General features: G+C 33.3%; 1 protein-coding gene across 1 annotated transcript in view; it reads right to left on the reverse strand.

Annotated features, from left to right (window-relative positions):
• Nucleotides 1–3,691: 3,691 nt before the first annotated feature.
• The window catches only part of LOC132715970 (uncharacterized), a 124,126-nt gene continuing 100,359 nt past the window's right edge, over nucleotides 3,692–27,458 (reverse strand). Inside the window, exons 77-99 of the mRNA XM_060699086.1 lie at nucleotides 27,049–27,155; nucleotides 26,400–26,476; nucleotides 24,082–24,224; nucleotides 23,124–23,219; nucleotides 21,836–21,929; nucleotides 21,045–21,184; nucleotides 20,501–20,654; nucleotides 19,188–19,327; nucleotides 17,761–17,902; nucleotides 16,442–16,620; nucleotides 15,526–15,658; nucleotides 14,370–14,551; nucleotides 13,281–13,387; nucleotides 12,083–12,150; nucleotides 10,351–10,499; nucleotides 7,759–7,849; nucleotides 7,006–7,085; nucleotides 6,154–6,294; nucleotides 5,695–5,801; nucleotides 5,155–5,234; nucleotides 4,447–4,583; nucleotides 4,181–4,261; nucleotides 3,692–3,813 (exon numbers count right to left, since the gene is read on the reverse strand). Coding sequence (XP_060555069.1) covers nucleotides 3,692–3,813; nucleotides 4,181–4,261; nucleotides 4,447–4,583; nucleotides 5,155–5,234; nucleotides 5,695–5,801; nucleotides 6,154–6,294; nucleotides 7,006–7,085; nucleotides 7,759–7,849; nucleotides 10,351–10,499; nucleotides 12,083–12,150; nucleotides 13,281–13,387; nucleotides 14,370–14,551; nucleotides 15,526–15,658; nucleotides 16,442–16,620; nucleotides 17,761–17,902; nucleotides 19,188–19,327; nucleotides 20,501–20,654; nucleotides 21,045–21,184; nucleotides 21,836–21,929; nucleotides 23,124–23,219; nucleotides 24,082–24,224; nucleotides 26,400–26,476; nucleotides 27,049–27,155 — 2,750 coding nt within the window. The remainder of the gene's footprint in view (nucleotides 3,814–4,180; nucleotides 4,262–4,446; nucleotides 4,584–5,154; nucleotides 5,235–5,694; nucleotides 5,802–6,153; nucleotides 6,295–7,005; nucleotides 7,086–7,758; nucleotides 7,850–10,350; nucleotides 10,500–12,082; nucleotides 12,151–13,280; nucleotides 13,388–14,369; nucleotides 14,552–15,525; nucleotides 15,659–16,441; nucleotides 16,621–17,760; nucleotides 17,903–19,187; nucleotides 19,328–20,500; nucleotides 20,655–21,044; nucleotides 21,185–21,835; nucleotides 21,930–23,123; nucleotides 23,220–24,081; nucleotides 24,225–26,399; nucleotides 26,477–27,048; nucleotides 27,156–27,458) is intronic.

Below are 27,458 nucleotides of genomic sequence, written 5' to 3' on the forward strand. Positions count from 1 at the left end.
TAACAAATAATGTAAAATTAAATATCAGGCCTGGCTGTGAGGTTAACCTTTACCCTGCTGGGACCAATAGTGTTCAGCCTGTATCAGGACTATAGAGCTAGGCCAGCCTGAACTTCCTACAAGTCGGTCCAGCCTCAGCCTGAACATCCGAACAGTCTTACCAGGCTCAGCCTGAACATCCGAACAGTCTTACCAGGCTCAGCCTGAACATCCTAACAGTTTTAACAGGCTCAGCCTGAACATCCGAACAGTCTTACCAGGCTCAGCCTGAACATCCGAACAGTCTTACCAGGCTCAGCCTGAACATCCTAACAGTTTTAACAGGCTCAGCCTGAACATCCGAACAGTCTTACCAGGCTCAGCCTGAACATCCTAACAGTTTTAACAGGCTCAGCCTGGACATCCTAACAGTCTTACCAGGCTCAGCCTAAACATCCTAACAGTCTTACCAGGCTCAGCCTAAACATTCTAACAGTTTTACCAGGCTCAGCCTGGACATCCTAATAGTCTTACCAGGCTCAGCCTGAACATCCTAACAGTCTTACCAGGCTCTATACACTCAATTTTTGTATCTTTATGCTGGCAACCCTTAAACTTTGAATGGACTGTTTCCAAAATTTTAAAAACGGGGAAAATCTTTTAACCTAAGGAAATTTTTAATAACCCCCCACCTGCACCGCCACTTCACCCCCCCAAATGCTACATTTGGGAAATGCTTTTGCCCAAACCAATTTCTAATATTTTGCTACAGTCTGAAAATAAAACAATAACTCAGAATATTTATTTACTAATTATATCAATGCAATATCTTTGAAATGTAATTAAGCATGTAAACAACTATATCCCCCCAGATTCATTCATTATCCCTCCCTTTAATTCAAAGAACTGCACTTTTAAACTGTCTGTCAATCAGTATCTTGACCCTTAACACCCAAGTCTCAGAAATGCCATTATTTTTATACCTCAAAAGCTTTTTATTTTGGTCCTATTACTTCTATTGGTATACCATTGACCTGTAAATGTTTCAATGAGTTCAATACTTTATAAAAATTTTCATGAGAATCCTTTGAAAAATGCAGGAAATATGAATTAGACACAAATATAAAGCCTAAATAATTTGACCTTCAAGTGTGACCTTGACCTAGTATAACTGCCACTTCTGATCTACCCATCATTTCCATAAGGTAAACTATTAACACTTATTTCATGAATTTACTTCAAAGGCATAAGGAGATATGGGAACAAACCAAAACAAGAGGGCCATGATGGCCCTGAGGTCGCTCACCTGTATATAGGCCCCCAACCCCCCCCCCAACGTTGCAGGGCCAATTTAACCAAAGGGCTTTTATTTGCACAAACTCGGTAGACACCCATAAGAAGATGTTTCATGCTAAACATCTAAGCTCTAGCTCATTGGGCTTTATTGAAAGAAGATTTTTACTATACACATATAGTTAAAAACAATGACACCCCTGGGGCAGGGCCAGTTTTGACCCCAGGGCTTTTATTTGAACAAACTTTGTAGACACTTACTAGAAGATGTTTCATGCTTAATATCTAAACTCTAGCTATTTTGGTTTTTTCAAAGAAGATTTTTTAAGTTTTTGCTATACACATATAAAGAAAATCAATGACCCCGGGGGGGGGGGGGCCAATTTTGACCCCAGGTCTTTTATTTGAACAAACTTTGTAGACACTCACTAAAAGATGTTTCATGCTTAATATCTTAACTCTAGCTATTACGGTTTTTTCAAAGAAGATTTTTTAAGTTTTTGCTATACACATATAAGGAAAATCAATGACCCCCGGGGCGGTGCCAATTTTGACCCCAGGGCTTTTATTTTGAACAAACTTGGTAGACACCTATTAGAACATGTTTGATGCTAAATATCTTAGCCATAGCTCTTTGAGTTCTTTAAAAGAAGATTTTTTTAAGTTTTTACTATATGCATAAAGGGAAAATCAATGATCCCCCGGGGTTGGGCCAATTTTGACCCCAGGGCTTTTATTTGAACAAACTTGGTAGACACTTATTAGAACATGTTTCATGCCAAATATCTTAGCTTTAACTCTTTTGGTTCTTTAAAGAAGATTTTTTTAAGTTTTTACTATATGCATATAGGGAAAATCAATGACCCCCTGGGGTGGGGCCAATTTTGACCCCAGGCTTTTTATTTTGAACAAACTTGGTAGACACTTATTAGAACATCATGCCAAATATCTTAGCTTTAACTCTTTTTGGTTTCTTTAAAGAAGATTTTTTAGCTTTTTACTATATGCATATAGGGGAAAATCAATGACCCCCCGGGGCGGGGCCAATTTTTGACCCCAGGGCTTTTATTTGAAACAAACTTGGTAGACACCCATTAGACATGTTTCATGCTAAATATCTTAGCTCTAGCCTTTTGGTTCTTTAAAGAAGATTTCTTAAGTTTTTACTATATTGCATTATAGGGAAAATCAATGACCCCCGGGGCGGGGCCAATTTTGACCCCAGGGCTTTTATTTTGAACAACTTGGTAGACACCATAATAGAACATGTTTCATGCTAAAAAATCTTAAGCTCTAGGCTCTTTTGGTCTCTTAAAAAGAAAGATTTTCGTTTTAAGTTGTTACTATATGCATATAGGGAAAATCAATGAGCCCCCCGGGGCGAGGCCAATTTTGACCCCGGGCTTATTAATTTGAACAAACTTGCTAGTAGCACTTATTAGAACAGTGTTTCATGCGAAATAATCTTAGCTATAAACTCTTTTTGGTTCTTTGAAAAGAAAGAATTTTTAAGTTTTTTATACTATATGCATAGTAGGGAAAAATCAATGACCCCCCTGGTGGCGGGGCCAATTTGACCCCCAGGGCTTTTATTTGAACAACTTGGTAGACACCTATTAGAACATGTTGATGCTAAATATCTTAGCCATAGCTCTATTGAGTGTCTTTAAAGAAAGGTTTTTTAAGTTTTACTGCTATGCATATAGGGAAAATCCCAATGACCCCGCGGGGTCGCGGGGCCAATTTTGACCCCAGGGCCTTTTATTGAACAAACTTGGTAGACCCACCCATTAGAAATGTTTCAGCTAAATTATCTTAGCTTGTAGCTCTTTTGATTCTTAAAAGAAGGATTTTTTTAGTTATTTACGTATATGTATATAGGGAAATCAATGGACCCCCGGGGCGGGCCAATTTTGGACCCCAGGGCTTTAGTTTGAACAAACTTGTAGACACTCACTAGAAGATGTTTCATGCCAAATATCTAATCTCTAGCTCGGATGGTTTTTTAAAAGAAGATATTTAAAGTTTTTTCTTCGGTTTTGCCATGGCAACCAGAGTTCTGCATGGAATTAAATTCTTTGAAGCAATTTTAAAGGTGACCTCCAAAGGAACTTCCTGTGAAGTTTGATGAAATTGGCCTTTGGTTTAATAGAGGAGATATCATTTAAAGTAAAAGTTTACGGACGCCGGACGGACGCCGGACGGACGCCGGACGAAAAGCGATCACAAAAGCTCACCCTGTCACTTTGTGACAGGTGAGCTAAAAACAATGTGAAAAAGTATTGGCCTTACAAATAAATTTTAAGATATACTGAGGTAAATTTTAAATATTTATTTTTTTATCACACATATCTATTCATTATCATTAATTGATAATTAACTAAAAAGTAATTATTTGAATGGAAAAAGAGCTGAAACATTAAGTCCAGAAGAAAATACCTGGTCCACATTCATCACAGCATGCTCCCGGTCTTCTAGATATTAATTCCTTGGGACATTCTTCACTGATATCCTCACAAGTAACTTCTGTACAGTTTTCTCCTGTAGTTAAATAAAATACTATGACAGAAACAAAAATGTTTAACAATTACACGCTTGGTTATGACTTTTATTATAATTCACTCAAAACACAAAAACATACAGAAACATTCGTCATGTAAAGTTGTTTTGCATTTCCTTTTTCTTTGCTTTAGTGTGACTTGTAAAAAGGGATGGGCCAGTTGTTAAAGTTTTTTTTAATAAACACTTCATTGTGGCTTGTAAATTGGGATTGAACCAAAGCACAAAATGAAAGCAAATCATTAAATCACTTTATGTGACAAATTGCTTGTTTCAATTTATTTCTTTGGTATACAGTCTCTCAAATGAAGAACACCTGACTATATCAAAGAATGTTAGATATATTTACCACACATAGGACAACATTCTCCATCTGGTGTGAACTGGTTTGTACAAGTTAGATCCATACAATCAACTAATGCACATTCATCTACAAAAAAAAAGTATACAACAAATGAAAGACAAATTATAAATACATGTATACCAAAAAACACACAAGAATGACATGTAAATTTCATAGATACACTGTGAGTATTTCAGTTTTATTTCAGTTTATTTTGTGAACATTTAATATAACAGCACTACAAGGTTATCAGAGGTAACCAGCTTACTAACCTACATATCCAAGCAGTCTGAAGTTTTCTCTAAGGTTTGCGTCATTTTCAATGTTGGCATGTATCATTTTATTAGGGTCTTCTTCTGCTTCCACCACCATGTGTAGTAATGTATTTGCAGTGTCAGGTTCAGTTTGCCTAGAAGTAAAATCAAATAAATATTTGAAATATATGTAATCTTTTTCATGATACTGTGACTATTCTTAACCTATTTAAAATTAAATTGTGTCCCAAAAAATACTTCATCGGAAATGCTTTAAGATAAATAAATTAAATCTTCTAATATCTTTTTGTAGGGTTTTACAACGCTCAGTCATGGTAGAGGTAATTTAGGGCAACTCCAGCTTTATTGATGGAGGAAGACACCAGGTGTACCTTCGTGCATTTTTTCAGGCACAAAGGCACACCTGAGAATAACCCCCAACATTCTGTAAGCTAGCTGGATAGCTTCCTTACATGAAAAAAATCATAGTCCTTGGTGGGATTCATACCCAAAGCAGCAAGAGGAAAACGGTTTAACGTCAACAAGTTTAACCACCCAGACGTGTCAGACACCCCTTAAATACATTTATAGTTTAAAAAATGTACAAAAAATTACAGTCCAGGTTAAAAATTCAATGCATTATGGTTGCAAAATTTTTCAGACCGTGACAACATTTTTATTCCTTTGGAAATTTAAAAAAAAATTCATAACAATTTAGAGTCTCACCTCCTCACTCTGTCTGTCTCCATCGGAGAGAAGCCTACAATTCTGTAGCCGACACCATCAATATTCATGATATCATCAAGCTGTTTAAAATACAAACATCATAAATAATTGTAATTTAATGCCCTATTTTGCAAGCAATTTTCAGTAATTATATTTAAAATACTTTACAATTTTAAAAATACATACTAAAAAATACATACTCTAGAATCAAATAGTACTCTAATAAACACAAACTTGGTTTTATATAAGCATTTATATAGCACTATGTTCCATATGCACATGTATGCAGCCATACATTAACATAGAAATGTATAAAAAATATTTTACTTCATTTCTATCAAAATATTGAAAGAATTTACAAACAGACAAATGAAAAGTAAAAAAAGCAGTTAAAAAATCATCTTAAAGTTACAATATAGACATTTCCATTGTGGTTAAACCAATGGCATTCAAATTAGTACTACACTTTCTTTAAATTTAGGAAACCATTATCAAGTGTTTTATGTCATTTCTGACAATTTGTAAAATGTATAAAATTACCATAGGTTCAAGCTCCATGACCAAAGTCTTGTAGGTGTCACTACTTTCGTTGCGGTAATCTGGCATGAATGTTTTACCCAGAAGCTCAAGGTCTATTTTATACATCCCTACAATGAATCAAATCATCAAAATAGTTAATTTATGTAATTATTGAGTTGGGTTTTAATTTCCAAATCAACACTGTACAGGTCATATGGTGACTTTCCAGCTCAACTGCTGGAGGAAAACCTCAGGTGCCCCAGTGTGCATTATTTCAGGCACCAGAGTAGAACCACAACCATTCAGTAAGCTAACTGGATCGCTTTCCCACCTTGTTAAAGCTATAAAAGTTAGTAATGACAATTATTTAATGAAGTTTGCACATTAGAATTTTTTCCATGTGGACCTTAGCATATACATAACATTTTTAAATAATCTGGTTATTTGTTTAATTTTGTGTTTCTGAATGTTTATACTTACAAACAGGAGCTAAACACTGTCCCATACCACAAGGAGCATTACAACATTTCCTGTTGTCATGACAACCATCATCTGTGGAACATTCTACTTGACATGTTGAAACTTCATCTTTTTCAAAGGAAGGACAGTGACCTGGTCTCACTGAAATAAGAAAAAACATTTTCTCACCAACTGTAAGCAAAACAAGATATTATCTTAGAGGTGTATACAGTCATGTACTTTTTTCCAGTCCAAATTTAACCTTTGTTGGGTTTTACATCAAACAAACATGACGTTAACCATTTGGCCACCCTTTTCTTGCTAAAATATCTTAAATAGACTTGTCCATCTTTCAATCTGGACAAAATTAATCATCACTTTTAGGGAAAACTTCAAAATTTGTAAAGCTAAATAGTGAACAGTACAGACCTTGATTAGACAGAAGAGACTGGTTGTTTGGTCTTGGTTTGCACTGGTTGAATGGGTAGATTCTGTAGCCCCCCAGCTGTCGGTTAACTTATATTAAACCCTCTTTAGAAAGTTTAAAAGACCATACTTTCAATTTGATACCAGGGCTTTAACTGAACTTATAAAAGGGCCATCAATGCAAACTATATTAAACGGCCATAATTACAAATTAAACTTCAATTATACATCATTCAAACAATTTTTAACTTCATGTATGAAAAAAAATTAAACAAATCTGAAACTGGTTTGTCCTGTTTTAAAGAAATTATGGAGACTTTATAAAACTAGAATAACCTTTCAACAACTTAAGTTTACAATTACAAATCTAAAACATTGCGTCTGATATTACTTTCAGCTAATCTGAAAAACTGAAGAAGTGTACCTGAACATGGTACAATAACAAACCTTCAACTGTGCACATTTCAGTAACATCTTTCCCGTTGTTATCAAAGAAATATGCATTACAACCATTACAATAATTGCTCCTGGAAAATAAACACAAGAGTTTTACAATCATTCTGAAGCACAATGATGAGTTATCACTGTCTATTCATGTAATGTCACATCCTATTCATGTAATGTCACATCCCATTTATGTAATGTCACATCCCATTTATGTAATGTCACATCCCATTTATGTAATGTCACATTCTATTAATGAAATATCACAACATTTTTTAGTAATGTCACATCCTATTTATGCAATGTCATATCCTATTAAAGTAAAATCACACCCTATTCATGTAATGTAACAGCATATAAACGTAATGTCACATCTTATCAATGTAAGGTCACCATTAATGTAATGTCACCACCTATTTATGTAAAAATACAACCTATTATTCTACAGGCACAATCAATTAATGTTACAAAATATTTATTTAATGTCACAAAATATTAATTCAATGTTGTAGTTTTCTGCATGTTGTTATAGATAACTTTTGAGGATTCTGTAAATCACTTCATTTGTATGTGACGTAAAATTCTTATAGAACAATTTCCAAGTCTTAATCAATAAAAAATGACCATAAATCTGGAAGAGTTCTGCTTTAAGCACTTGTAAACAGTATAAAGACTTCTATTAGTGATACAGATTTTTTTCTATATCCTAATTAAATCTGCACAATTAATAGGAAACCCCTCCTATTAACTACTTACACACAACGTGCATCTTGGTATTTCTCACAAACTTTGCCATCACATGGATTCATAAAACAGTTATATACTGTGTCATCATCACTGCATGGCCCTGAAATAAAAAACATCTCTCAATAGAGATACAACCTTATACTGCAAATAAAAATAAACCAATGCTGCTAAATTTAAACAAACCTTAAGTCTTAGAACTTTCAATAAAATCTAAATTTATTTTAAAAGTCACACAGCTTACAACATTGCAACTAAAATGAGACACAGTTTAAGCTACACGCCTTACAACTTAAATAAGATGAGCATTAACCATTCTGAACATACTGCATAGGTAAGTATGCATCTACAGGTAAAATCATAAACAGTACACCTTCTGTTTTTCAAAGAGAGTATTGATGGTACATGTACAATCCATCTGACTCTAACTTGCTCAACTTCAAGGAGACACTGTTTCATTTCAAGAAGGAGACATTGTTTTACTTCTAAGGGGAGAGAGTGATCCTCTTCAAAAAGCACACTTTGTTAACCTTCAAGAAGACATTGTTCACATTCAAGAGGGCATTGTTCCACTTCAAGTAGTAGACATTGATCACCTTGAAGGGGACACTGTTCATATTCAAGGAGACATTGTTCATGAACAAGTAGACAATGTTCACGTTCAAGTAGACATTGTTCAAGTTCAAGTAGACATTATTCACCTTCAAGGAGACATAGTTCACTTCAAGAAGTAGACATTGTTCACATTCAAGGAGACATTGTTCACATTTAAGGAGACATTGTTCACATTCAAGTAGACATTGTTCATATTCAAGTAGACATTGTTCACATTCAAGGAGACATTGTTTACCTTTAAGAAGACATTGTTCACATTCAAGGAGAAATTGTTCACATTCAAGTAGACACTGTTCACATTCAAGGAAACATTGTTCCACTTCAAGAAGTAGACATTGTTTACCTTTAAGAAGTAGACATTGTTCACATTCGAGTAGACATTGTTCACATTCAAGTAGACATTGTTCACATTCAAAGAGACATTGTTCATGTTCAAAGAGGCATTGTTCATATTCAAGAAAACAATGTTCACATTCAAAGAGACTTTGTTTATATTCAAGGAGACAATGTTCACATTCAAAGAGACATTGTTCACATTCAAGGAGACATGGTTTACATTCAAGGAGACATTGTTCACATTCAAGGAGACATTGTTCCACTTCAAGAAGACTTTGTTCCACTTCAAGAAGTAAAGATTGATACCTTCAAGAAGTAGACATTGTTCATATTCAAGGAGAAAATGTTCACATTCAAAGAGACATTGTTCATGTTCAAAGAGGCATTGTTCATATTCAAGAAAACAATGTTCACATTCAAAGAGACTTTGTTTATATTCAAGGAGACAATGTTCACATTCAAAGAGACATTGTTCATATTCAAAGAGACTTTGTTCACATTCAAGGAGACATTGTTCACATTCAAGGAAACATTGTTCCACTTCAAGAAGTAGACATTGTTCACCTTTAAGAAGTAGACATTGTTCACCTTCAAGGAGACATTGTTCATGTTCAAGGAGACATTGTTCATATTCAAGGAGACATTGTTCATATTCAAGGAGATATTGTTCACATTCAAAGAGACATTGTTCACATTCAAGGAGATATTGTTCACATTCAAAGAGACATTGTTCACATTCAAGGAAACATTGTTCCACTTCAAGAAGTAGACATTGTTCACCTTTAAGAAGTAGACATTGTTCACATTCAAAGAGACATTGTTCATGTTCAAGAAGACATTGTTCATATTCAAGGAGACATTGTTCATATTCAAGGAGACATTGTTCATATTCAAGGAGACATTGTTCACATTCAAGGAGACATTGTTCACATTCAAGGAGACATTGTTCACATTCAAGGAGACATTGTTCACATTCAAGGAGACATTGTTCATATTCAAGGAGATATTGTTCACATTCAAAGAGACATTGTTCACATTCAAGGAGACATTGTTCACATTCAAGGAGACTTTGTTCACATTCAAGGAGTAGACATTGTTCCACTTCAAGAAGTACAGATTGATACCTTCAAGAAGTAGACATTGTTCACATTCAAGGAGACATTGTTCACATTCAAGGAGACATTGTTCACACTCAAGGAGACTTTGTTCACATTCAAGGAGACTTTGTTCACATTCAAGGAGACATTGTTCACCTTCAAGAAGTAGACATTGTTCTCATTCAAATAGACATTGTTCACATTCAAATAGACATTGTTCACATTCAAATAGACATTGTTCACATTCAAGGAGACATGGTTCACACTCAAGGAGACTTTGTTCTCATTCAAGGAGACATTGTTTATGTTCAAGGAGACATTCTTTATATTAAAGTAGACATCTTTCCACTTCAAGAAGTAGACATTGTTCACCTTCAAGGAGACATTATTCAAGGAGACATTGTTCATCTTCAAGAAGTAAACATTAATCCACTTCAAGAATGAAAGAAGTGTGATCCAGCTTTATTCAGTACTTAAGGGCCAAATAACACACTCAAAAAAGAAGTAAGAAAACAAAGGAACGGTCACCTCTACAGTCATAAGAAAATCAACTTACAATAAATTGGATAAATGGATAAAATTTCAACAACTTCATCTTCTATGCTCTTGGCAGTTTCTTCAAGTAAGGGTCTGGATAATTCCATTGCTGATACCTCTGTCAAAATGATAACACCATTGTTGTCTGTACCTGTCTGATCATCTTGTCTGTATATATAACAAAAACAAAAATCAAACATACAGATAACATGTAAAAAATCATATGATGGTTATTTCCCTTATCATGAATTTAAACAAGAGCCATGTCAACATGGCCATCCCCCGCCGAATGTGTTTGCTCATTGGAAGAATGTATATGTAGTAGAGCAGAATAATTCCATTTTAAGAGGTCTTTTGGTAATGAAAACTGATGGCTATAGTGATTACAGATTTGAAACCTATGTGAATACTGATGGCTGAAAATAACAAAGGGCAATAACTGAAAAATAATGCAGGGTAGGTTATCATCCTTGTGTGCTGCATCCCTCCTCAGTAAAATCTATCCACCTATGAAGTTTCAAGTTGATACTTCAAATACTTTTTGAGAAAAAAATTGAATTGAAAAATTAAGTATGAAAAATAACAAAGGGCAATAACTCAAAAATTATAAAAGGTACAGTTATCATTCTTGTGCAGTGCACACCTCCTGAGTGAGATCTATGCACCTGTGAAGTTTCATTTTGATATCTCAAAGCTTTTTGAGTTATGCTCTGGACAAAAAATTAATTTTGAAAATAACAAAGGGCAATCACTCAAAAATAATGCAGGGCAGAGTTATCATTCTTTAGCACTGCATTCCTCCTCAATGAGATCCATCCACCTATGAAGTTTCAAGATGATACCTCAAATACTTTTTCAGATAAGCTCTGGACAAAATAGCATGAAAAAAACAACAAAGGGCAATAACTCAAAAATTGTATAGGGAAGAGTTATCATTCTTGCGCACAACATTTCTCCTCAATAAGATCTATCCTTCTATGACATTTCATGTTGATATCTCAAACACTTTTTGAGTTATGCTCCACTCAGGTGAAAAATTAGGTATGAAAAATAACAAAGGGCAATAACTCAAAAATTATGAAAGGAAGAGTTATCATTCTTGTGCACTGCACACCTCCTGAGTGAGATCTATGCACCTATGAAGTTTCATGTTAATATCTCTCTATTACTATATCCTCCGCCGAAAATTTTCGGCGTGGGATAATAAAGGTAAACAAGTAAGACAAGTTTTATTAAGTTTAAATGACATGACACTTGACCACATTATCCCCTTAAGTTTTCAAACACATCTCAAGGGTAGACAAATAGGAAAAATTCCAACACATTAATTATCTAAAATATAGATTGATAAAATGATGGCATTAAGAGAGATGGTTTTCATGATAGAAAAAAATGAAAGACAATGGTAAGTTAAGAATATTTTTAAACAATACAAATTCTTTAAATCTAGAAAGTCTTTCTGATAGTGACCCTTATTCCTATAATTTACTTCTGAAAGTGGCCCTTATTTTTAGAATTTATATCTGACAGTGGCCCTTATTTTTAGATTTTTTTTTTTTTCAGTGGCCCTCATCCACTGGATCTAATTCATACAGAGACCCTTGTCTTAGGAATGGCCCTTTTTATCCCAGTCATTTCTTTCTTACAATAGCCTTAATTTAAATGATTTAACAGTGAATCATGAGTTCTTTCGAGCTGCACTAACAGGCTTCAGTATGATACTGGTTACCTAAACAGATAATTATACTGACCTTTTATCTCTAAGACGATGTAACAATTTCATAATCGTGAACTTTCTGCCTCCAAACAATTTTGCAAGCTGCAATGGAAGTTCATATCCTCCATAATTAAAAGCTTAGAAAGGAATTACAAAATATACAAATAAATTATTTTTTAACAACATACTTTCTTTTGAATTTCTATCATTATATTGTTATACACCATATCAACATGTGTTGATATACACTCACAGATAAGACTTAAGTGTCTTTGTAGCTTTAAAGACAGGAGTGTCCATGAAATCTTGTTTATTTCTCTTTATAATATACACAAATTAAAATTGTAAATAATTATGCTATTATTTTTTTGTATACATTCTTTTTTACTTGAGAACAATATACCTATTTTTCATGGAATGTCACAAAATTGTCTTATTGTAGGTTCCATGATCACTGCCATATAAACACATAGATATGCCTAAATTATCTTGATATTACTAAATTCAAAATTTCACCATTTTATGTATAATCATAAATTAAGCCTCTAAGCTTTTTGAAGGTTATCTGCATTTAACACTGCTATCTATGAACAGACCAAACCAAGAAGTCATCAACATATACTTATTTTGCTGTCCTAGATAACACATAATGTTTCCATTTTTTGACTTGATTGAGAATTTCAAACCCAAATTAACAAATGTAGTGATCATGAGTACCTTTGCGTCATCTTAAGTAAAAGAGTGTCACCTAGAAAAGCAATCCTTCAACAGGCTAGCTAGCTAGTTTCCTCACTTGTATGGGGAGCCTCTATGGCTTAGGGATTAAGGTTTTTGACTTCAAATCACTTGCCCCATTTCAAAGCTTAATTTTGAATCCCATCAAGGACTTTGAATTCTTTCATGTGAGGAAACTGTCTTAGCTTACCTAGCAGAACATGTGTTGTTCTACTCAGGTACCCGGTTTTTGCCTGAATTAATGAAGCAAGGTGCACCTGAGGTCTCCCTCCACCCATAAAGCTCAAATATCACTGTATGAACATAATAATGTTGGCATGACTTAAATTCTAAGAAAATAAACAAGCAATTAAATCTTTTCTTGAGAAAACACCACTAAAGCAGACTAAAGTGATTCTAAATCACTAACCACAACAACTTGGCCACAAAAACACCTTCTCAGATATTGCATCACTAAGTTATTTGTAAATATAATTTAAAATAGTGATTCAGTTTACCAGTGGGCGAATTTCATCCATAAATTTTGAGCTTGCAACGCTTGACATGTCTTCAAATCCTTCTTGGTATACACGATTGGGTAAGAGTAATGTCACCTCATAGGTTTCTGTTAGAAAGTTATAATATAAAATTTCAAATGTTTTTCAAAGACAATAATCATGTTAAAATTGCTAAAATACACTGAATAAAACTTTAAAATTATGCAAGTTCCAAATATTTCTATACAATTTCAAAGTTGATACCTCCAAAATTTATCTAGTTATGCCCTAGACATGCAAAATCTGACAGTCTATCAGCAAACTTATTCTGATTCTGGTATTTTACTCTTTTGAAACTTTATTGTTTGTGTGTGTATAAAATGGGTTGGGATATATAAAATGTGGAAAATGGCAGATGTGAGATATAGCAAATGTTTACAGAAAATCATATTCTAATTTAGTTTTATTACCTCCCATTTACAAATCAATGTATACAATTTGGTTCATAACTTATCTAAAAAATCATATTCAAATACAATATAAAACCTGAAGAAACAATTTGATCTGGATTTTTAAAGATCCTGTATGTTGTAATTCAGGTTGTTACCACACTTAAGTAAAATTATATGTATATAGTTATGCTTCTCAAACAATATTTAAACATCAAAGAATATGTCAAATATGTACTGCAAATATTTGTCAACATTATATGTAATCATTTCTTAATGAAAAAATTGACTTAGACTTTATAGAAAATAAATTTATAATTTACTCCCTTTATTAAAATGAAATGTAAATTCAGAAAATATCTTTACAAATAAGGCTTTTTGAAAGATACAATATTGATAATCTTCATTTGAGCATTATAATTTTGATATAAAACCATAAAAAATGTGTAACAGGATCTTTAGGCATGTAGGCTAAACAGAATTATTTTTTGATGTTGAAAATATGTTGAAGCATAACATAAATGGGTTGCCTTGGTATCTTCAGCATATTAATAATATTCTTGTGTACTTGTCAAGTTGCAGCCAGATGGTATATGAAATATATATGGGATAAATCCTTCCAAAACAGACATTTAACCAAAGTAATCTTCTTGCAACTTACTAAATGTTTTATCAGCTTTGCATAATCCTGTATCTAAACTAGTAGCACTTTCAAACACAGTAATAAAGTCTTCACTTTCAGAATTAATTTGCAGTCTTTCTTCTATACTTGTTTCTGAATCTACGCACATAGATCTCATTTTGTACCATTCTGAAATTCCTCTGTGACATTCATGTAATGCTCTGAAATTAAACAAAAATTAAGTTCAATGTCTATATTTCTGTACCTGTTTCCAACATTGACCAATGGTGTCGTAAAAGACAGAGGTAAACAAATGTTTATAAACAGAGTTCAAAAGTTAAAATTGCACTGTTACTACATACAATAACATCATGATAGCAATGTTTCACAGGAAAAAAAACTAGAAGGGTTTTTGTTACAAAAACATATGTCTCCCAAAACTAGAGAAAGAACAGTTACCTATTGTCCCTCTAGCAACATTATTACTGTCCCATGAGAGCGAACGGACAACCGGACATCGAAGGCAAAAACAATATGTTTCCAAGACATGATTACAGTTAAATACATGTAGTTAAGTCATTCCTACAGAATCTATCAAGTGCTCCTCTTGGCATACAATATTTTAGGCATAAGCAGCATCCAATATATGTCTAACTTATGACCCTATAGGTCAACTTGATAGCTTCCTCATTTGAAAAAAACCAAAGTTCCTTCGCAGGTCACAACCATTAAGGCAAGTATATTTTTAAGTCAGCTAATCTTTCCACTCCCAAAAAGAGATAGACTTAATGACATTAAATGTTTCCTAGCAACACATTTTAATACAATAAAACAAAAAGGGGGATAGCTGTTAATAATAAAAACACAAAACCTTTTTCAGAGATCTTTTATCATTCTGATCAATAATTTATTAACAAAAACTCTTTTCTAAAAATGTCTATTCAAAACATGTTGCCATTTAAACAAGAGTTAGAATAATAAAAAATGTTTTGCCTCTGAATGTTGCCAATATTCTATCTTAGAATGCATGCTTTCATTGGAAAAACAAAGCCATAAAGTATACAAAGATATCAAACTTGTAATTACTAACAATTAGTACTTCACGAAATTTAATTTTGAAATTTTACTAAACATTATCAAACACATGAAAAGTGAAAAACTTCATGTAAAAAAAAAATGGAAAAAAAAATCAAACCTGCATCCGGAAGCCAAAGAATAATCCCTGTCCATGGCTTCATTAACATCACTTGCACAGGCTGCTGTTACTATGGTAATCAACTCTTCACCTTGTTCTGGACAATCCCCAAGCTCTCCAATTGTTAATGTATCTATATTTACAATATTATCACATTTGAAACAGGAGGCTTTCAAGGTTTTAATGAATCTTATATACATGTAGTTCATTACTTTAATCTTTTCCCTGCTGTCAGCAACATCAACTCTTACAACCAGTGCAGACCAAAATAAGTTGGACTTTCCTGGGCCATTTGATCATGGTCTGAACTCCTTGTTATTCAGTCAGTCAATAAATTTTTCCTAAACATGATGAATGTTATTGTCTTGATTGGAAGATGAACAAGTACATTTAAGTTACATTGCATGGTTATCAGACAAATTTATTTAAAATGTCAAGGTCAATGACAAATCAAAAGCCAAACACTGTCTATTGGTGATAAAAATACAGCATGCTCATTGCTCATTCTGATGACAGGGAATTGTAGAATGATAGAAAAATCATATTCAGATGCTAATACATTGTGTTATTTATTCTGGTGTTTCATATTGTGGTGATGGGGAAAATGCTTTTTATTACAAAAAAAAGAATATCCCAATTTATACTCAGGAGCTATACCGCCTTGTACAATTTTAGAAAGGCTTGTATTTCTTAAACTTTCTTAAAACAGAAGTAGAAAAGTATTTATATTATATTCAGTTGTTTATTTGGCATGATTCATGTTTGTTAAATTACATAACACAATCATAAGATATGACCATATACTAAGAAAATATGAAAACAAACAGACGGGATTCCAGAATTTTTAAAAAAGTTTAAATTCATTTTAATATATATTTCCACAATTTAAATTTTGATAAAATAAAATAGCCTTTACCTATACACTCAGAAAATATGTCCACTTTATGGAAGGGCTCTCTTTCTTCATCTGAGGTGGTGTCCATGTTGATCAATCCAAACAATGGTGCATGGACATCATCAGGAGAACAGGTGTCACTAAATTCCTCATCTGATTTGAGATCCTTGTTTACACATTCCACAGTATATTTGTAGGTCCTGAAGTAAACAATAAACAATTCTATAGGTCATGAAGTAAAAATACCCAATTTTGCAGGTCTAGAAGTAAAAATAAACAATACTGAACGTCCTGAAGTAAAACTAAACCTGAAGTAAAAATAAACAATAATGTAGGTCCTGAAGTAAAAAAATGTTTTTAATGGGTAAGATTGTTTTGCCAGTATACTTGTTGGCTATATGAACAACGCCATGTTTGTTCTCGAAATCATGAAAATTACCTTCTCAGTATCAGTTTTCCTATGGTTAAATTAGAAACCACATTGCTTTCAAAATTATGAAAGCTCACCAATGATAGGCTGTGAAATAGTAAACAAGAAATGATTTTGTATTTGGTCACTGTCAGATCTAAAAGCGGAGTGTTATTTAGAGCTGATTTTAATCAGCTTGAATTATTATTATGCTTAATAAATCATTGGCTCAGACTAGCTGTGGAAGGAAAGAAATTTAAAGTGATGGTATTCTATATGGAAATACAAAATAGTACATGTACTTTGTAAATTTTTAATGCCACTTTTATCATCAATTATTTCATATCAAGCATTTATCATCTTACATGCTTTTAATGTAATCCTTAAGTTCATACAGAATTTATTTTATTTCCAACTGTGTAGGAATCTGTATCAAGTTTAAAGACACACTCTTTAATCCCTTTTTATCATTGTTTTAATATAACTAAACACAAGTTTTCCTTTTTTCAGAGGAAACATCATATTCATTTACAAGGCTTGGCAATATGGCATTTATGCTCATTGTTTCGTTGACAAGCTGAATTGAAGTATAAACATAATTTCAAAAGACTGACTATTTTAAAGATGATTCATCAATTATTGATAATTAGAAATGTTTAGTATAAAATACAAAACCTGCCTAAAATATAAAAGGACTGTCCCAATTTTTTTTCAACTGAGCATAACTGACACATTCTGAAGATGTGTAGATGTTTCTGTGTGCCATGTGGGTTATTGAATTTTTTTATTGAAGGTAAAACACAAAATTGTAAACAAATGTGACAAAATGGAAACTTACTTTGACTTTTACCTATACTCTCTCAGCATTTACATTTTGATGGGCAGTATGTCACTTTAATGTGCCTTTAAACTACAAGAAACATAAACTTACAAGCATTTGAATTGTTTATCTCCCACAAATAGATCTGGTGTATTCTCCAAATGAAGGACATTACTGGCTAAGCCAATACAACCATCATTTAATTGTTCACTAGCATCCGTCATTAGGTATTTAGCACATGTGTAATCTGCATCTAAAAATTAAAAGAAAAACATATAAATTTTAGAAACAATGAAAACCACTGCCATATCTTAACCGAAACAACATCAAATAATAATTATAAATTCTGACGCTGCTAGAACTTAAACTGTAAATTTACAAAGTATTTAATTATTTCAGATTACTTTTTAAAAGAATTTATTACATAAACTTAGGCAAAGGAGTGTGATAAAGCTACATGTATTCAATAAAAATAATATTACATTAGTAGTGTAATAACACTATACAAACATAAAATTTATGGGCTAAAATTAGATTACACTATAGGTGCATTAATGCAATGAAAAATAACTCTTTTTAACTGTAATAATTTTATGCTCTCCAGAGGCTCGCATAATATGATTTTATTAAACTTGTTCAATTAATTTAGTGTTAAATTTAGACACATTCAGTATCATCTACATATTTAATGACCATGACAAAAAATAACCTAAAGGCTGTGAGGGAAGTTATTTCCAGTCAAGAGTCTCGTGTCCGCTCTGACATAAATGATCTTATTCATATTACTGTTTTTTCCAAGCATATTACATTAAATGAGCCGTGTCACGACAAAACCAACATAATTGGTTTGCGACTAGCATGGATCCAGACCAGCCTGGGCATCCGCGCAGTCTGATCAGGATCCATTCTGTTTGCTTACAAACCCTGTTACAAGTAGAGAAACTGATAGCACACAGCATGGATCCTGATCAGACTGCGCGGATGCACAGGCTGGTCTGGATCCATGCTGGTCGCAAATCCATTAAGTTGGTTTTGTCGTGACGCGGCACAAATAGGTTCTGCTGTATGTGACTGATGTGCATATGATACTAGCAATCTAATTTGTCTGGTCATTTCACTAATGGAACCAATTTTGACCCTACCATACGAAATGCAACTAAAATCGTTTGACATTTTTAATATGGCCGCAGGGAACTTTTTGCATGGGACACTCTGCTTCACAATGGTGAATATTTGTGCCAAGTTATTTTGAAATTACTCTATGCATGTAGATGTTTTGCTCCAGACAAGCGGTTTTCAATGATCTCCAAGTGTGGCCTTGACCCAAGAGCCTGGTTCATGCGCACTGCACAGGTTCTCATAGTGGTGAACATTTCTATGAAGTCTCATTAAAATTCCTTCATGTGTGTAGAACATATGCTACGGACAAAAATTTGACGCTGACCGCCCAGCTGCCCACCAGGGGGGGGATCTATAATACGATCTGTTTTTTTAAAAGGGCGTGTAAAAATTGTGATAAAAAACTAATGAATTTTTACCACAATCCAACTCTGGTTTGCTGATTACAAGTCCATCCCTCAACTCTTCATTTTGGAAGATATTATTTGTAGAAGTGATGTCACATTCGAAGTCAGCGTATACAATATCATTTACACATTTCCTTATACCAAACTCCATGCTATAAAGAGATACAAAAGTAATAATGAACATGAATGTATTTCAGAACTACTCTCTCCATGACAATAGTTACAAACTGGTCAACTTCCCTTGAATACTTCCTTAATCAAGTTTGAAATGTCAACTATATATATATTTATATATATGTATCAAATTCCCTTGACAGTGATAATAGAGTTCATTGGATTTCAAACTAATACAAATCAGTACAGAAAAGCTACTGCTGTCAGTGTTTTTTTTCACCAAAATATTCGGCGAAATTCGGCCCCGTTCCCCCTGTAAAATAGTATGTTTTTTCCCCTCTCTAAGCCAAAATTTCCCTCTTATATGGCAGCCAAAATTTGCCTGCAATGGATACCATTTTTTTTTGCATATAACTGCTGAAAAATGTTTTATATTAAGCCTGTAAGACTAACTGTTAAGCAAAGTTGTTTACAAATTGTTCCCGGGTATGTAAGGGGAGCTACTCCTGGCGTCCCAACAAGTTTAACATGCAACTCTTTAAATTCTGCTGTCAATATTTTAGATCCGTATATTTAGAAAAAGCGACGTATTTTAAACTTGTGTTGCAAGAGTTGCTCCCCTTTTCTACTCACTGGAAAGAAAACAATGTCAAACAAAAGTTTACAGTGGTAAGTGATGTACTAAAATATGCATTGGATTCGTTTTTGTTTCTTCATTTGTGAAGAAATAAAATTTCCCCTCCTTTTGCATTTTTCCCCCTTCAAACGGCACCGACCCCCTTCCCCAAAAAGTGAAAAAAAACACTGGCTGTGTACTATTGTATTAAACCATTATAAGAGAGTCTCATTTACATTGGGTGAGTTTTTGTTATAAATTAAGTTCTAGTAAAATTTTCTCCTATAATAAGGTGTTTTTCTCTATGATGTCTATTTCTTTTGGGTTTTAAGTCACATCAACACTTTAAAAGTCTTATCGTGATATTCTAGCTTTACTAGCAAGGAAAACTTCAGTTAGCCATCCATACATTATTTCAGGAATAAACAAGCACCTGAGTAGAACCATGACTTTCTGTAAGTTGGCTGAATAACTTCCTAAAATAAAAGAATCCAAAGTACCTGGCATGATTTTAACCATCACAGGTATGGGGGAAGTGGTCTTATATGATGTAATAATTTGAGAAAGTTCTAAAATGCCAGCAGGAACTACTTACAAACATTTCTCTCGTGGAGTATCTATAGCATCATATTGTTCTGTATCACGGCAATAATAGAACATCAGTATCCTGTTGATAAACACATTTTCACAAACTCCTTGTCTCGTCTTTGGAAGAGCATTTTTGACCAATTCAAATGTAAATCCTTCAGCTGTAAAAATACGAAGTCTATAAATGTGAAAATTGTTTTGTTAATACTTTCAAGGGAAAAAAGCAATGATCTTATTAAAGTAATATGTTGAGCATAAATTTTAACAACACTGATCTGATTGGTTAACAGTTTAGGAATAAAATTTTGAAAATACTGATCTGATTGGTTAATGCTTTTAATCTAATTGGTTAATACTTTAAGAATATATTTTGAAAACAACGATCTGCTTTTTTATATCTGATTGGTTAATAGTTTAGGCATAAAATTTGAAAACACTGATTTGATAGGTTAATGCTTTTAAATCTGACTGGTTAATACTTTAAGAATATATTTTGAAAACACTGATCTGAATGGTTTAGACTTTAGGCATTAACCTTCTTTTTTTCTTACCTTCAGTTTTACAAAATTCAGCTGGCAACTGACTTTCTAATGTCTTATCTCTGACAGCTGCATTAGCTTGTGTAAGGTCACAAGAAATGTTTCGTGCAAAAGCCTGGTACCATACACAGCTGACAAAAGCTGCATAGTCCCTGAATAAGAGATATAAACTCACAGATAAAGTCTTGAAGGAAAAATAATGAAAATGAACTAAATCTAAATAATTTTATAACACAGTCATTTAACTTAACTCATTATTATTTACTAACAAATTAGCAAATTGTCTGAGAACTGAAATCACAAAGGTATAAGTTTCATCAACAACAGCATTGCATTTTATATTTTTTGTTGTTGTTTTTAAGTTAATGGACATTTAATACCATTATGAATGGGATTGTTTATTATCTAAATTTGTTATTGTAACAACTAAAGGTCAATATTCTTAAAACTGTATCATAGTAGTATAAAACACTAATAACAGCTGATGTGTTTCCTCAATACAGATTTAAGACAAATTTATTAAACAAGCATAAGCTGTCAAGTAGGACAGCAAGCTGGACTTTTTTCAGGGCAGATATGCCTGGTTTATGTATAATTTTCTAAGCTCAAAAAGGGCCATATTTCTGTTGTTATACGTGTCATAGTTATTAGCATTTGATGGTGACCTCCTATTATTCTCTCAAATATTTGTGGGAATTTTCAATCAATTCCCTTCAATAGTTTTGGAGATGCCAATTTGCATGAAAAAACATAACTTAGGCATGCATACAAAAACTTAACTGAAGAAAACTTAAGACACTTACAAGCAACCTTTGGATTGTGTGTACTTCATCCATATTGGATTGCATTTTTCCCCGGTGGCTCTCTCAAAATACTCTGGTGTGCATGGGGAAGGTACTGGAAAAAAAACAACAGAAAAAACATTAAAAAAGTGTGACAATAAAATTAATCATAAACTTGATTTAAAAGAAATACTAAAACCACCCACCCACTCCCAACATAGAAAGATAGTATCGAAAAATTACAACACAAGTCTTTTTCGAGTCATTGTCGAGTTTGACAATAAGTCTATAATAACTAGATTTGAAAAAACAAATAAAATCTCCGGTGAATCTTTAAAGTGTCTTAAAAATAACACTGCATGGAAGAAACCTATTAATACTTTGACTTATAATATGAAAACAATATGGGATATGAAATTGTTGTTTAATAACCTACTAAGATGATGTAATGGGTTTCCATAGCTATGAATTTGGAGCAGTTAGTGGGATTCATATGTGAAAATAAACAAAAAGATTTATAGCTACAAACAATATAGGGCCTAAAAGGGTGACCTGCAGGTTAAGAAAAATTGCCTGGTCTACATAAAGAACAAATTAACATGGTCTACATAAGGAACAAAATTACCTGGTCTACATAAAGAACAAAATTGCCTGGTACATATAAGTAACAAAATTGCCTGGTCTACAAGAAGAACAAATTGAAAACTTGGTCTACATAAAGAACAAAATTGCCTGGTCTATATAAGGAACAAATTAAATGGTCTACATAAGGAACAAAATTAACTGGTCTACATAAAGAACAAAATTGCCTGGTCTATATAAGGAACAAAATTACCTGGTCTACATAAGGAACAAAATTACCTAGTCTACATAAAGAACAAAATTACCTGTTCTACATAAGGAACAAAATTACCTGGTCTACATAAAGAACAAAATTACCTGATCTACATAAAGAACAAAATTACCTGGTCTACACAAGGAACAAAATTACCTGGTCTATATATTATAAGGAACAAAATTACTTGGTCTACATAAAGAACAAAGTTTCCTGATCTACATAAGGAACAAAATTACCTGGTCTACATAAGGAACAAAATTACCTGGTCTACATAAAGAACAAAGTTTCCTGATCTACATAAGGAACAAAATTACCTGGTCTACATAAGGAACAAAATTACCTGGTCTACATAAGGAACAAAATTACCTGGTCTACATAAAGAACAAAATTACCTGGTCTACATAAAGAACAAAATTACCTTGTCTACATAAGGAACAAAATTACCTGGTCTACAATAAAGAACAAAATTACCTGGTCTACATTGCGGACAGCATGCATCATCTGGAGTGTAGCTTTCTTCATGTCTGTCACACTCGACCCGCAAACATGAGGTAGCAGAACAGTCCACTGGACAAAAAATACAAAAGAATTTATTTATTACATGTATTTTGAAAAAGTTATACAAATATAAATTACCTTAAAGATTATTACATATTTTGTATGGTTCTACATAAAATCATATACTAATATAGCTATATATTTAACACATAGGTTTTTTTTTGTTATTCCAAAAACGAATGGGTCATTGATTTATTAAAAGATTATATTTATGGTGTCCTTCCTTAACTTTTTCTTTCGGTGTGGTTTAGTTTCATGCCAAACCAGCACTGTAAAAGGTCATATGGCAACTTGATTGTTACTGGATACCTGTAGGAATACCTTGAGTGCCCCTCCATGTTCTGTAAACTAGCTAGATAACTTTCTCAAATGAAGATTCTGAGGTGCCAGGACAGGATTCATACCCATAGCGGCAAGTGGTTTAAATTCCACTACGCTAGCCACTCAGCTATGGATGCTCTTACAGTCATGAAAAGATATCTCACACAAAATTTTGAGCCACGCCATGACAAAACCAACATAGTGCATTTTCCACCAGCATGGATTCAGACCAGCCTGCGCATCCACACAGTCTGATAAGGATCCATGCTGTTTGCTAACAAACCCTATTACAAGTAGAGAAACAGCAAACAGCATTGATCCTGATCAGGCTGGTCTGGATCCACGCTGGTCGCAAACCCATTATGTTGGTTTCGTCATGGCAAGGCTCACTAATGTTATTGGTAAAGACCTACATCATGTCATGGTCAATATTTATTGTAAATATGGAAGTTGGCAAAGTTCTTTTCACAAATTCAGCAGGTTAAGGGTTAGAATAAAAGCTTGGAATAGACAGATAACTACATGTTATTGTATATCAAACAAGCTTTACCTTCGGATTTTGATGATCGGAAACTGAGGGTTTCCGACAGTGTCTCATCTTTGGCAAAAGCATCTCTTACAACTGTATCAATGTCCTCATGGGATGTGGCACTTACTTCTACAAGTGTGTTACCGGGTCCGTCTGGTAGTTGCCTGTCATGAAACAATACAATGTCAGCAATATGCATAAAATAGAAAGAAAAAAAAAACGAAATCCCTAAAGAAGGCCAAAAAGACAACAAAATTGAAAATTTTAAAAGCCCAGTTCATGGACGATACTGGAAAGTGAAAATTACTGTTTACGCCTGCTAGCACTAACTTTAGCAAATTTCCATATTTTATCATGGTAATGGTGAAATGTTGCCTAAGTTTCAATACAACAAATGAACAAGTGAAATTACTGAAAAATTCTGACTGACTTATGACCTTAATTCATTGAGGCCCACAATTCTCTTCATACTTCAGGTGTTTACAAATACATTTTTTTGCTAAATGCAAAATAATAAAGATTTAAAATTGAAAGGAATATCATTTCAGATTTTGATTTGTAAAGTTACCACAACTAGAAATGTGTCCATAGGACACGGATGCCCCCACACGCCACTGTTCTGTCAATCTTAATACTTTAGGTCAATTATTTTTTTGGACTACATGTGCCACAAGTTGAAAACTAAAAATCAACAAAGGGCCATAATTCTGTTAAATTGATCGCAGCAAAAATTCCTTCCTTTACTACCATCTACACATGAAGGTTGTTCATCCCTGGAAGTTTAAGCAAAATCTGCCATCCGGTTTAAGAGGAGTTGCGTTCACAAAATTTCTGCATAGTCAGTTTATAGTGAAAAAATCAACAAAGGGCTATAATTCTGTTAAATTTGGTAGCAGCAAAAATTCCTTCCTTTACTACCATCTACACATTAAGGTTGTTCATCCCTGGAAGTTTAAGCAAAATCTGCCATCCCGTTTAAGAGGAGTTGCGTTCACAAAATATCTACATAGTATATAGTAAAAAAATAAACAAAGGGCCATAATTCTGTTAAATTTGGTCGCAGCAAAAATTCCTCCCTGTACTACCATCTACACATTAAGGTTGTTCATCCCTGGAAGTTTAAGCAAAATCTGCAATCCAGTTTAAGAGGAGTTGCGTTCACAAAATATCTACATAGTATATAGTGAAAAAATCAACAAAGGGCCATAATTCTGTTAAATTTGGTCGCAACAAAAATTCCTCCCTTTACTACCATCTACACATTAAGGTTATTCATCCCTGTAAGTTTAAGCAAAATCTGCCATCCGGTTTAAGAGGAGTTGCGTTCACAAAATTTCTACATAGTATATAGTGAAAAAATCAACAAAGGGCCATAATTCTGTTAAATTTGGTCGCAACAAAAATTCCTCCCTTTACTACCATCTACACATTAAGGTTGTTCATCCCTGGAAGTTTAAGCAAAATCTGCCATCCGGTTTAAGAGGAGTTGCGTTCACAAAATTTCTACATAGTATATAGTGAAAAAATCAACAAAGGGCCATAATTCAATTAAATTTGGTCGCAGCAAAAATTCCTCCCTTTACTACCATCTACACATTAAGGTTGTTCATCCCTGTAAGTTTAAGCAAAATCTGCCATCCGGTTTAAGAGGAGTTGCGTTCACAAAATTTCTACATAGTATATAGTGAAAAAATCAACAAAGGGCCATAATTCTGTTAAATTTGGTCGCAGCAAAAATTCCTCCCTTTACTACCATCTACACATTAAGGTTTATCATCCCTGGAAGTTTAAGCAAAATCTGCCATCCGGTTTAAGAGGAGTTGCGTTCACAAAATTTCTACATAGTATATAGTGAAAAAATCAACAAAGGGCCATAATTCTGTTAAATTTGGTCCCAGCATAAATTCCTTCCTTTACTACCATCTACACATTAAGGTTGTTCATCCCTGTAAGTTTAAGCAAAATCTGCCATCCGGTTTAAGAGGAGTTGCGTTCACAAGATTTCGGGACGTACGGACAGACGGACGGACGGACAGACGGACAGACGTACGGACTGACGGTCACTCGGACGGACAAGTGCAACGCTATATGCTCCCACTCTGTGGGGGCAATAAAAATGATCATTAAAAATAAAGTAAAATTATAATATATAATTACATTTCTGTCATTAAACCTAATTTTTTTCTTTTTTTTTTTTTTTGAATGAGTGATTCTCATAAAGTATACATTTTTCATAGGTAGATAAAGATAGATACCAAGCACATTTAAGCTACAGGATAATTTATTATATGAAATTTTAAAGTTGAAAGGAGAAAAACAGAGGGTAAAACTGAGCAAACCTTTTCCGTCTTTGAGCATCAAGAGTGGAGAAAAAACGTTCAATCATCCATTCTTTACCCATAAATATCTGATTGAGCTGGAAATATAAATTAACACAATTAAATTAAATAATTACAACAAAAACAAACAGAAACTATCCTGTAACCCTTAACCTGCTGAATTTGTGGAATGGATTCATCCTACTTTGAATTTGGAACAGTCCATTTAAAATTTAGGGGGATGTATAAAAACTAAGCTTCCAACAGTACACAGCCAGATGTGCAGACTGGCCTGGTTCTATACTGGTGACAAAGGGGAAACAGGTTTGGTTCAAAGCAGGTTAAAGGTCCAGACTTTTCTCCCTGCTTATGTCCACAACTGTTGATATTAGAAAGCGTAAAAGAAATACAGCAATATGTAAGACTTGCAGCTGTTCTGACATTTTCAAAGTATGATAATTACAAAGATTTGACACCAAAATTAAGAAATAATCTAGATCCTATAGGAAGAGAAAAACAGAAGATGTATATACTTTGTATACTTTTAAACCATTGGTACAAGTAGAACTTGAAATATTATATTATCAAACTTGAAAAAAGGGTAAATAACTGGATATCCAATTACTATATGTAACTTATCAAAGATTATAATGATATACATGACCCTTACCAAAGGTGTTAATTCTTCTATCAATTTCCTAGATGCATCACTCTTCATGTCTTTATAATCTTCATTAAAAGCTTTCTGTAGCAATTCAAATATAACCCTATATACTTCTGAAACAAGAAAAACAACATATACATGTATTACAATTTCACAGACATAAAGTATACTGCAAATATCAAAATGATAATAATATTACAATGATAATGATAATAATAAAAATAAAAAAATAAAAATTAAAAGTGGCAATTTAACGAATAGAGAGTCTAGTATAACTGGAAACAATCATCAAAGAAGAGTATTAACTATTAGTCATAACCGAGTGGTATAAAATAACTTGGTTATATATACAAACAGCCATTAATATAGGGCCATATAACTTGTCAACAATCTTTATAACAAATAATATAAAATGT

The sequence above is a fragment of the Ruditapes philippinarum genome, unplaced genomic scaffold (genome assembly GCF_026571515.1).
Source record: "Ruditapes philippinarum isolate M1 unplaced genomic scaffold, ASM2657151v2 ctg163_1_1_1_1, whole genome shotgun sequence".
Lineage (NCBI taxonomy): Eukaryota > Metazoa > Mollusca > Bivalvia > Venerida > Veneridae > Ruditapes > Ruditapes philippinarum.